Source organism: Gekko japonicus, unplaced genomic scaffold, assembly GCF_001447785.1.
Source record: "Gekko japonicus isolate JY-2015 unplaced genomic scaffold, Gekko_japonicus_V1.1 scaffold702, whole genome shotgun sequence".
NCBI classification, from domain to species: domain Eukaryota; kingdom Metazoa; phylum Chordata; class Lepidosauria; order Squamata; family Gekkonidae; genus Gekko; species Gekko japonicus.
In genome coordinates, this window is record NW_015175377.1 from 487,707 (window position 1) to 500,553 (window position 12,847).

At 41.3% G+C, this 12,847-nt stretch overlaps 1 protein-coding gene across 1 annotated transcript in view; it reads right to left on the minus strand.

The window, feature by feature from the left end:
* Positions 1-12,847, minus strand: part of GMPS (guanine monophosphate synthase) — a 55,749-nt gene that overhangs the window by 12,434 nt on the left and 30,468 nt on the right. The window contains exons 4-7 of the mRNA XM_015425538.1: positions 6,978-7,075; positions 3,003-3,106; positions 958-1,151; positions 470-635 (exon numbers count right to left, since the gene is read on the minus strand). Coding sequence (XP_015281024.1) covers positions 470-635; positions 958-1,151; positions 3,003-3,106; positions 6,978-7,075 — 562 coding nt within the window. The remainder of the gene's footprint in view (positions 1-469; positions 636-957; positions 1,152-3,002; positions 3,107-6,977; positions 7,076-12,847) is intronic.

Sequence of the window (12,847 nt, forward strand, 5' to 3'; positions counted from 1 at the left end):
ATGTGGACATAGAGGAGTGAATTGGGGATGAGTATTTGCAAATACAGTTATGTGTATTCAGATTTCCTTTCCTTTCACTTGGGCATAAGGCCTACAGAGAAGTCAACTGTTTCATGAAGGAGGTTGATTTTGAAAAGAGTTTGGAGGGATGAGAGAGTTGGTACCAAGTACATATTCTGGAAGGAAGTTTCAGGGATAAAGATGAAATTATTTAAGAGAAAAGGTGGCAGAGGGTAGAAGCCCCTAAAACCTTGTCAAGGAGAACCTTTTCAAGTAAGCATTAGTAAACAAACTAAGTACACAGATGAGTAAATTTTTGCCATTTAAAACTCCTTCAAAAAACCCTCCTGGGTGAGGGAGCCAGATATAGAGACTGAAATGAGACAAACAAAAGATGAACTCATTCACAGCCAATGAAATTATTGCTTTCTCCAATTTTCAGATTTATGCAAAAGCTATAATGCAGTACCTTTGACTTGAATTCCTAACTTCTTGAGTGCTTCCTCCACGGACTGACTCTCCCTCTTGCGCATAAATCCATTATCTATGTGCACCGCTATCACTTGATCCTGGTTCAAAGCACGATTCAGTAAAGCAGTACATACTGTTGAGTCCACACCTCCACTAAGTAAAACCTACAATGATTGAAACAGAAGGAAAATAATTGCATGTATTTAGTAAAAACAAACATCCCGTAACATGAACACAGCATTTCATTTGCATTACTACTTTTCACAGTCTGCAACATCACCAAAATGACATAAATACATTTAGGTCACTACGCAACAAGACAGGAAAAGCAACCCTCTTTTTAAAATTAACATATTGTAAAGCAATATATTATTTTTTAAAAAGAGATTGTTGCACTTGCTTAAAATAAACAAAAGTTAGAGTATCAAATACTGTAATTATTAAGATTATGGATGAATTTTTCAATATCTTTAATAGCTTCCTTACCAGGACCTTTGATGAACCCACTTTATCTTTGATATCTTGAATGCACTCCAGTTCTCTGTTCTGAACTGTGAAGGTTCCACTGCACCCAGCAATTTCATAAAGGAAGTTTTTCAGCATTGCTTTTCCATTTACTGTAAGGCTAACTTCAGGATGGAACTGTGCTCCATACAGTTTTTTAGATTCATTTGCTATGGCTGGGGAGGCATTAAAAACAGAAGAATTATAACAATACGGAATGCTAAGAGCTAAAATGACTAAACTGAGGCTACTGTACTTTGTTCACATTGTGAGAAGACACGAGTCACTGGAAAAGACAATAATGCTAGGAAAAGTTGAAGGCAGCAGGAAAAGAGGAAGATCCAACATGAGATGGGTTGACTCAATCAACAAAGCCACAGCCCTTACTTTGCAAGACCTAAGAATGGCTGTTAACGATAGGACATTTTGGAGGACATTAACCCAGAGGGTTGACATGTGTTGGAAGTTACTTGACAGCACTTAACACACACAAAGAGAATTTATAAACGCATCAGAAAGTCTTTCATATGTAATTTCAACCATTATAAAGGATTTGGAGAATTATTAATAAAGTGTGCATTCTTGAAAACTGTACTCAAGCATACTCTCATCCAGGGGTCATTTCCTGTGGGAGTGCACAGGAGCGGAGCTCCGGCAGTAAAGAGCCCAGGGGGCGGACACATGCAACAAGCCCCGCCCCTTGCTCCCAGCAGCCCTCAATCAAAGCAAGAAGCAGCCAGGTAAGTTGCAGAGCTCTCCCCCCGGTCCAAAACAGTCCAGTGGCACTTTTATGACCAAGGTTTATTCAGGTACAAGCTCTTCCTCCAGATCTGCGTGTTCCCCCCCCCCAAATAGCTAGCAATCGAAAACAGTCCAGTGGAGCCTGAGCAGTGGCTGTTGCCTTCTGACACACTTCCAGTGAGGCCAGGGGGTGTGGCATATGCAAATAAGTTATGCTAATGAGTTATGCTAATGAGCTCCTGCACCTCTTTTTCTACGAAATGACCCCTGCTCTCATCCAAAGTTTACAAAACAAATCCTAACAAAAACAGGTCAAAACAATCAGTTGAAAGTAATCGGTATGATTCTTTGTAATGCTGAAACAACAACTGATATTTAATCTTCAGTCTGTTTCCCTTAATACCTTATTCAGTGTCCATTTTCTCAGTTCTCAGGGAAGAAAAGAGGCACAAAATGCCCAAATAAATTGATTCAAAGGGCCACAAACGAAAGATAAATAACTACTTGGGCACACAAGTAAGGAACTGAGCACTACAAAGCTCAAATTTGTTCATGTTAGACAATTAAACAAACAGCTGCCAGATATCATCAAGAGTTAGCTCGCACATACTGAACAAAACCTCTGGAGACTTTATTTTTGTTAATACAAGAGCCTACAACAAAGGAAGTGCATCTGTGAGCAGTAGATTAGATTGCTGCTTTAAGAATCAGGTGGATCCCCCCCCCCATTCTATCACAGACAGTGTAAAGTTAAAATAATATTTAAGAAATCTATAAACTGAATATTTTCATTTACCTGCTTTCATAAGTTCTTTTTAAAAAACAACCCTAATTTTTTTAAAAAAATCCATAAAGTTTTCTGAAGGCTAAATTTGCAAAAGGTCCGTAAGTGAAACATTTGATCAAGGTCTAAACTATGAAACCAAATTCCAAACGTACTGATTCCAGCTTATGGACACAAATCATTCCCCCTCCCCAAGAGCTGCTTTGGATTTGACATTCTTGCAGAACCACAAAGCATGTCTGCTTCCCATTCACAATGCTACTCTAATTTAAATACTGAAAATTCAAATTTGCGCAATTTACCACTGAAAACTAAAATAATACCCACATTTCCTGTTGCAACCGGGGGGGCGGGGGTTTGCAGACATTTTTCAAACTCATATCTCCTTTGGAACCACTGAGTTTACAAATACACATCTGTGTTGCAGATTTTGATCAACACACTCCCTGTAAGGAAGTGCTGTCAACATAAATTAAATGGTAATGGAGTACAAAATACATACCTGCTATAACATTTCCTGACTGTGCAACAACTTTGAATCCATCAGCTACCTTATCTACACTATCTCCATGGGTGAGGAGTACAAGCTCTTCCTTCTGTAGCCCCCTGAGAACAAGATCAGCAAATACAAGAGTAACATTATTAAGTAAGCCCACAACGAAAAGCGGTAAAGATGCACTATTAGACAGACAGACAGACAACCTTTATTGGCATATCAGAGATAAGTACATTAAAATTTAGGAATACATAAAAAATGTGGCTGTCATACAAACAAGCAGCAAGAAAAAAAACAACTGATCAGTTTATAATTTCCCTGATTTGAATTGCAGATTGAAGAAAACAGGCAGCATTAAAAGTTATAGAAGAGTTTTGCCCTGAGAGTATCAAATGGACTTTGACACTCTCAGGGAAACCACGCCATGTAAAAAGAAGGGTGTCCAGAAATTTATCCCAGGTCATAGTATAAAATGGACAATTTAAAAGAATGTGGGGAATGGATTCCATAGCACCCTGACTACAAGGCAATTGTCTTTGTTCATAAGGGATTTTATGGCATCTTCCAGAGAAGATGGCCGATGGCAATGCATTAAATCTGGCTAACATAGGTCCCTGCCACACGGGACGGCTGGAACGCGGCTAAGCAGAGCCGCACCGAACTTGACACGCCGCGGCGGGATCCCACGGATCCCCTCAGCCGCGGCGCATCGCTCCCCGGCACGATCAGATGCCGGGGAGAATGCGACGGTGCGAAGGGGAGCCTGGCTAACTGCGCATGCGCACACATGTGCAATTCGGCCAGGAGCTGGGGATGCGCCGGCGCAAGGACGCGCCGGCGATCCCACGGCCGCACTTGCTGCGGCCCATCCAAAAGAACCACCTAGGAAGGTGGTTCTTTTTTGCTGCGCTGTATGGGCGGGATGGGAAGGATCGGAGACGGAAGCACAACGTTCCCCAGATGTTGCTGTGGGATCGCGCCCGTTTGCTCCGGCCCTGATCCGTCCTTCTCGCGGCCCAAACGGCTCGTATGAACAGGACCATAAATACCCTTCTTTGATGGGGGTCAGTTAAAGAGCAAAAATAAGTAGCTGTCTGGCCCAGTGTCTGGGGTAATCCCAGATGAATTGGAGAACAAGTTTTCCTAGCTGCCTCAGTTAGGCACTGAAATTGAATATCTAAAGCCTGTGTTTGATTGTATAAAATATTGTGGATGTAAAGGTATTCCTAAGGACCTAATTTTTATTTGGACTAATTTCACCCAATTAAGTTCACAATGATCTGTCAGCATTAAAAAGGTAAAAGAATCCAGGTCAGGATTAAACAGAAGGCGCAGCCAAAATTTGATGGTCAAAAGCCAGGCCCAAGTTTCCAGGGACATCTGACCAATTTCGAGACAAATTGCGGCATATGGGACACAATTAGGAAGTCCAAGGATTTTCCGCAAAAAAAAAAAAGGATTGTAAACCCTCTGTTGACTGGTTAATTGCACTTATCCAAATGGGAGCGCCATATAGGAATTGTGAACTAGATTTTGTGTTGAAGACTTTTAAGGCCATTGGGTCATATCTATGGCCTCTCATATAGAAAAAGCAGGCAATGGCCTCAGCACTGTTTCTTGCTAGAGTAGTAGCACATTTGTGATGAGTAGCCCAGCTCCCATTGTAATATAAATTGATCCCTAAGTATTTAAATGATTTGACTTGCTCAATGGGATTTCCCTGAATTGTCCATGAGGACTGTTTCCAGGATTTGGAAAAGACCAAGATCTTTGTTTTCCCATAATTCAAAGTTAACCTGTTGTTATTACAGTAGGTCAAACATTGATGTAGAAGACGCTTCAGTCTGATTTGAGAACATGAAAGTAAAAAGGCGGCGTCTGCATATAAAAGAACTGGAATATGACATTGGCCAATTTTAGGGACATGTCTGTCAATTTCGAACAATGATGGAGCCAGGTCATTTAAAAACAAATTAAAGAGTGAAGGGGCAAGGATACAACCCTGTTTTACACCTTTACGAATCGGAATTTTAGGTGTTAGATTCACCTGTAGACTAAATTTAACCTGACAACTGGTATGTGAATATAGTTTTTAAATTAAAAAAACCCAGTCTGGGATCTATATTCATTCTAGCCATCTTATCCCATAAGAGGTCTCTTGGGACTGAATCAAATGCTGCTTTAAGGTCTAAACAGGCAGCGAAAAGCTTATTGCCTGGTTTCCCACTGTATTTAGTAACAAGGTGTGATAATACTGCACAGTGGTCCAGAGTGGACTTACCCCAACAAAACCCTATTTGTTCTGGTCCTAGAATGTTATAGTCAGTCATCCATCCATCTAGTTTAATTAGAAGGTGTTTGGCAATAAAGTTTGCCAACTACTGATAAAAGCCTAATCGGTATATAATTTTCGGGAGAGGAAGAATCACCATTTTAAAAAATGGGGACAATGATTGCATTTGTTCATGACTTTGGCATTATTCCAGTGTTATTTATCAAGGTAAATAAAGCAGCCAAAGGAGGGTCCCACCATTCTGGGTGAGACTTCAATAGTTCTGGGGGAACTGCATCAGAGCCAGGGGCTTTTTTTGGTTTAAGGCATGTGATCAAGATAATAATATCCTCAGGGAACACAGGTGGCCACTCAGGGGTCTTGGGGGCATCAGATTCAGTGGGTATGGAAAAATTGGCACCATTTTCATTAAAAAGGTTTTTAAAAATATGAAAACCAGTTATGGGAGAAATTGATGGTGATGAAATTCATTTCCCGAGAAGCGCCTGAAATTAAGGCCCAAAATTTCCCATAGTCATTTGACCTGGATGCCCTGATCAATAGTTCCCACTGGTCCCTGGCAAACTGGAGCTTCTTGGCTTTGACTAAGTCTGACAGCTGCTGTTTAACAGTAAAGTATTCCTTTGGTATGGAAGACTTTTTCTGGTTCCGGTAAGAGTGATAAATGGAACGGAGAGTGGACTTCAGACATAAACAGTCTCTATTATACCATGCATTATGTTTGGGTTTATGTTTAGAGACCAAAAAGGGAACAGGGTTAAGTAGGGAAATAAAACTGGAGACTAAATTATCATATGAAGATACAGCTTCAGTGGGATTTGAAAAAGTCATAAGGGAGGAACACAAGTCAATAATCACTTGCTCAGTGGCTACTAGCTGGACTCCCTTGGTGTGGTTATGTGACCAAATAAATATAGGGAGGTACTCAAAGGATAAGTCATTAGCTGTAGGGGCTAAATCAGGTTCAAGGTGTATCTGAGGGGTAATTGAGAGGATTAGAGGGAAATGGTCACTCTCAGTGCGGGCATCAATATAGAACTGCTCTAGATTATTTTTGAAGGATAAAGGGATTAATATATAATCTAAAATGCTACAACCTCTAATTGATGCAAAAGTAAATTCCCCAGGGATATCCCTACCGTGGGAACCATTTAGGATGAGTTTGTCAAATTGGATACAAAATTTAGTAAGGAGTATACCCGCCTGATTAATGTGAGGGTCTTTGGAGGACCTGACAAAACTAAAGAAGTTTGGGAGGGAGTCGTTTGGATCTAAATTCAAAGCAGCCAGATGCACTATTATATTTGCAACAAATCCTCTGTTCATCAATTAATAACACTTCCATCACCACCACATAAGATTGCCAGCTCTGGGTTGGAAAATGCCTGGAGATTTTGTGAGCGGAGTCTGGGGAGGATGGGGTTTGGGGAGGGGAGGGACCTCAGCTGGGTATAATACCATAAAGCAGCCATTTTCTGCAGGGGAACTGATCTTGGTCACCTGGAGAGCAACTGTAATAGAGGGAGATCTCCAGGTGCCACCTGGAGGTTGCCAACCCTATTACCACAGATTGAAACTCTTTGCCAAGCTAAATGTTCCAGCTTAAAAACTATTAGGGTTAATCCCAAATACCACTGCCATTTTAATTACCCCTCCTTTCTGTTTTGCACATACAAGTATATGCGTACCTGAACAGTGAGCAGGTGTTATCCAGAGTAATGTTGAAGACTCCATCTTCTCGAACATCTTTTTTGTGAACCGTACCCCCAAATACCTTGTTCATCATCTGTCAGAACAGAAAAGCTAATTGAATTACCACACTCCACTTTGATTACCCCACTTATATTTAACCCATTTGCACTATCACTGTGTGAACATTCGCCAGCAACCGGCCAACGTGTTCAGCCTGTAAGAAACCAAGTAGAGCTTCAAATAGTCAGTCAGTCAGTCAGTAAGGCATTTATTATGGCAACAAGCCATAGAAGAGCTTCAAATAATTTGTATCAGCATTGCAAACAGTGCTGAGGTTGGTCACCCAGCCTTTGCTCTATTCATCTGTACTGCTTTTCTCCCTGCCCCCAGTGCAGCAGTTTGGTTCACAGTCTCTCCCTCTGGCTCTTTAAAGCTGCAGGATGTAGAAGAAGGGGGGGGGGAGAGACAGGCAGGAGCATGCAAAGTATGCATCCTCAATAGTAGTGTGTTGTGCTCCTGCTTTCCCCCTCTCATATCTCATTTGCACTAAAAGTCTCTGCAGAGTAGAAGGGCTATTTAAGTAACTACCAATAATAATCCCATTAGGGTGACTGCTGACAGTAATGTGTCGTCTTTGGTTTGGTTTAGTTATTCCTGAGCAGTCTCAAAACCTAGTATTTCTTGACTGGGAGAGATCCATTAGTATTTCATTAAATTCTTTACAGGGTTTTATACTATTTCTTTACTTTAAAGTATCATCAGAATCATTAAAATTGTCTGAACATTAAAAATCAACATCAGCATTATAAGATAAAAGCCATGACCCAAACAGCAGACAGATTTTGCAAGGACTACTAGGGCAGCACTGAACTTTCAATCTTTTGATTACTTATTTGAAAGTAGAACTTCCCTGAATTCAGTGAATTTTAACTACTTAGCAAACCTGCGCAGATACCTTGGAAGGGCCAGTATGTACCATTTTTTATAGTCTTAGTAAGATTTTGCATTATCCTTTAACAGAAATACCCTCCTCTTTATTAACCTCCCCAAGATAGTGGGGATAATTCACATTATTGTACAGCGGACTACGTAGCACTGTCTGGCCTCATCACTGCCAGTAGGCTTGTTAACACAAACAAATGTGTGCTTAGAAATTTTCTATGCCCTAATTAGTTCTTTTACATTTGATCCTAGGGTGTCATTGCAATCAAGTAGCTTCTTTTCATGTATGCTGATGGAATGCATTTTACTACCGCATAAACCTAGTATGTGGTTTCACCATAGTTAGCACCATGCCACAATGTGAACCATGTTCTCTGATTCACTGGCACATATACTCTGGAGATTTCCCAAGCATTTCCTCTGGAGGAACAACAACTAAATTCCCACACATCTTTTAAATTCCCCCGGTTATAAGAGGGCAATTTTAAGTGAAACTCGCAGGAAAACATCTGGCACATATTTTTTTGTTATCACTGAACCACTGAACCTAGAGGACATTTGCTTTTGTACATTTAAGGTCCAGTTTTCACAGTAAAGGAAGCGGTAAATCTCTTTCTGAATTGTAGTACTTTAGAATTCAGGTGAGGCTTCACGTCACTGAATGTTCTCCTATATTCAAAAGCAAACCAATTCCTGTACATACAACTAGAATTCTAGGTTACAATACTTCTGTCTGGCTCTTATGTTTTCTAGGTACAAGAAATTTCTGCACAGAGAAGCAAACTACCATGTGAACCCACACCTGCAATCGGAACTGGCGCAGCTCAGACAGTTAGGAGTATCCATGAATGCCTGTGTCCAATTAGTCTAAAAAAATAATGTAGATATAGGCCTGCATTTGACATACAAATAATTATTATCCCTGGCTTCTGAAACCCAGTTCCTTACTGAGCTGTATTATAAAGTAATCAGATGACACTATTCCACTTCTCTTATTATAGTGTTCACCCAGATGCAAAAAACCCATTCATTATTCCTTCACCATCACATCATAGTGGAAGATTATCTATCCCACTCAGACCACCAGTAGACCAGTGCTTTTCATCTTGGATTACCAGCTTCACAGACATTTCCTTGCACATATAAACATGACTATGACAGTTAGCAATTTCAAAGCCTGCTTTATTATTATTTCTTACTATACAGCATTTGAACCCCTCATGAAGGGAGTTGTGTTTTGATGAGGCATTCATTATGCTTGACTGGTTCCACATTGTTACTACACACTCAAAGCAATGGCGTTTGATTTTGCAGTGATTAACAGAATTGGCGCACCACCGTCTTGTGCAAACTTACAGAGGGAGGCAGGGTTCTGGAGTGGCTAATTCTGAGTTTGTGTGCAGGAGAAAGAGGAAGGGAACATAGCAAACAAGCTGTGATGCCGCCCTTTATGGACCGACAAAGGTTTGTCATGACTTCTGAACGCAGACATTATTTCTTTCTCTTGTCTTGCCTTGCTTTTCCAGAAAGCTGGATTTCTCCAACTGACACCAAAACCCCTGCTGCTCTCTCCTGCAGTTCGCTAACCTTTCCCCAACATCTTCCTGCAGGGAACAGAGGTGGCTTGTCTTCTTGCCAATTCCACCTTTTGCCCTGATTCAGATGCTGCATATTGTTGTTATGTGCCTAGTAATACTTTATTTGCTTCTGTTTACCTTCTCTTCTTTGTCCTACTCTTCATTATCTTTAAGTAGTACCCTTCTTATGCTAGTTTTGCTCTTGTGGCAGAACTGCTAAATAACTCTTTCCAACTTCATATGTTATAAATTCACACTATCATCCTATCCATATACTTTTATTTTTCCACAAAAGAAATGACAGACCCAATTCAGTCATCTTCATTTTCACTGTTTATTCAAACTCTCTTTAATCCTCTTTCTGGCTCCCACTCTACTTGTTCTTTCATCTTCCTTGTAATTTTCACTCTCCCCGATAATTTTACTTATGTCTGCTATTCACCTTTCATTATACCCCTCTTTTCTGGTTGTAATATTCCTGTTACCATTTCTTCTCTCCTTTTTCTCCTGTGCCTCCCTTTGATCTTGGTTTTATTTTTTCCTCAGCTGAACTTATCATTCACTCTTTTGGTTCTCTGTCAGTTTTACTGGACTTGGGGTGCAATTCTAGCTCGCCTCCTTGTGGTGCACCCTGGATAACACTAAAGAGCTAGGACCTCTGGCTGCCAGACAATCATAGGACCTCCTGGCCACACTATACACATGGAAACAATCAACCAATCAGACAGTCCTTCTCAGGACTACTTAACAAGAGGTATAGGAGACTGCATCTGAATCTGCCAAATGAATATTGAGGGTATAAGCAAGTCTAAATGCCAATACTTGTCACAAATCTTACTGGCCAATAAAATAGATTTAGCTCTTGTCCAGGAAATTCATCTTGATAATGAAGGTCAAGCCTGCCTCACAGCAAAAATTGCAGGATGTGATGTTATTGGCATCACATACCATCATACCTATGGCATAGTGACTTATGCCCAAAGCAACATTGAAAATGTGAAGCTGGTATTGACCAACGTCCACAATGACATCCACACAATCGTAGTAAAAGTTGGGGAAGTACATTTTGTCATGTTTGCAAACCCCCTACAGTTTCCTGGCCAGCACATGTCCTATCAACCTACCCTCGTCCTTCTGTATACAGTGGTGACTTTAACAGCCACCATGGAAATTGGAGATACATGGTTTATGATAAGAACAGTGAGGCACTTGTCAACTGGGCTGAAGAACATGGCTTGCATCTCGTTTTTGACACTAAAGACAGAGGCACCTTCAGATCAGTGGCATGGAATAGAGAGTCTAACCCTGATTTAACATTTGTTTCATCTGACTGAAGAAGTCAGCCCTTGCCTATATCCAGACGTGTCCTGGAGGCTTTCCCACATAGTCAGTGTCAACCTGTAATCCTCAAGCTAGGAATCCAAATAGCAGTTATCAGGTTTCAGTGAAGATCTGGATAGGTGTCTTGGATGGGTCCCTCCAACACATAATAACTACTGCCAATTCGTTGGAGCTGTTATAACTATGGCCAAAAGGCACACTCCTCAAGGATATTGGAAAGAATTTATTCCAGGCTGGAGTGATCAGAGCAAGAGGCTATATCAGCATTTCCTCGACAGCAAAGACCCAGAAGTAGCACATGAACTACTCTATGAACTCGACGCTGCCCGTAGACAAAAATGGACCAAAGTAACTATGAATCTGGATTTCAGGCATTCCAATAGAAAGCCTGGAGCCTGTTGAAAAAACCAGGTGCAAGCCCACAGTGCTCTGAGAAAATCCGGAGGTAACATCAAACCAGGTAGCTGCCTGACTGGTATCCCTATCCAGAGCTCCGAAGGATAGAGATTCTACAATCAGGATTTAAAAAAAGAACTCCAGATTTTGAAACACACCTGCCCAGAAAACTGCGAGCTGCCAGGGGATTTCAGTGCTGATGAGATTTTCAAGGCACTGAAAGACATCAAGAGCAGAAAGGCACCAGGCTTTGACTGCATGCATAATGAGTTCCTGATCAAGAGCAGCATATTCAATAAGAAGTGGCTCGCAAAGTTACCCACTGACATCATGAGAACAGGAAGACTCCCAGGGGAATTAAAAAAAGCAAAGACAGTTGCTATTTTGAAATCTGGAAAACCAAAACATCTGGTGGGAAGTTACAGACCTATTTCCCATCTGAATTCCTGTTATAAACTCCTCAAGAGGCTAATCCTGAACAGAATCAGTGACAGAATTAACAAACATGTCCCTATAGAGTAAGCAGGATTTAGACCCCTTCGTAGTTGCCAAGACCAAGTTCTCAGCCTAACAACTTTCACTGAGGCAGGGTATCAGAAGTGTCATAAGACATCAGCAGTTTTCATCAATCTGACTGCTGCTTATGACACAGTCTGGAGGAATGGTCTTGCTGTACAAGTTTTTACAAGGTTTCCCTGCAGAACATTTTTTCAACTCCTAAATAACATGTTGAACGATAGAACTTCCCAAGTAATTATGGGTCAGTCAATCAACAAGCAGAAGAAACTGAATAACGATCTACCTCAGGGTTCGGTCCTTGCTCCAGTTCTTTTCAATCTATACATCTCTGATGTTCCCAAGATGATATCCAGGAAGTTTCCTTATGCCAATGACATGGCAATTTCAGTAAGGCACAAATCAATTGAAAGGACTAAGGAAATACTGACTAGGGACTTCGAAATTATGGCTGACTACTACTGTAAATCGTGGCTTATCCCAAGTTCAGGAAAAACAGAATGCTCCTGTCTCCATCTCAATAACAATCTTGCCAACTGTGAACTGAATGTCTAACTTAATGGCACCTGATTTACACACAACCATATACCTAAGTACCTTGGCATTACCCTGAACAGGACCTTGAGCTATAAACATTATCTTACCCAGGGGTCTTTTCATAGAATAAGAGCTGCAGGAGCTCATTCGCATAACTCATTAGCATATGCCACACACCCTGACATCACCGGAAGTGTGTCAGAAGGTCACACCCCCTGGACATCACTGGAAGTGTCAGAAGGCCACACACCCTGACATCACCGGAAGTGTGTCAGAAGGCAGCACCCACCGCTCCGGCTCCACTGGACTGTTTTGGATTGATAGCTGGGGGGGGGGGAAGGAGAGAAATCTGCCCTCATAGAGGAGGGAGAGCTTGTACCTGAATAAAACTCGATTTTAAAGGTGCCACTGGACTGCTTTTGGTTTACTGGCTGGGGGGGGGGAATAGTAGATTTGCCCTCACAGAGAAGGCAGAGCTGGTTCCTGAATAAAACTTGGTTTTAAAGGTGCCACTGGACTGTTTTGGTTTACTGGCTGGGGGGGGGGGGGTGGGAGAA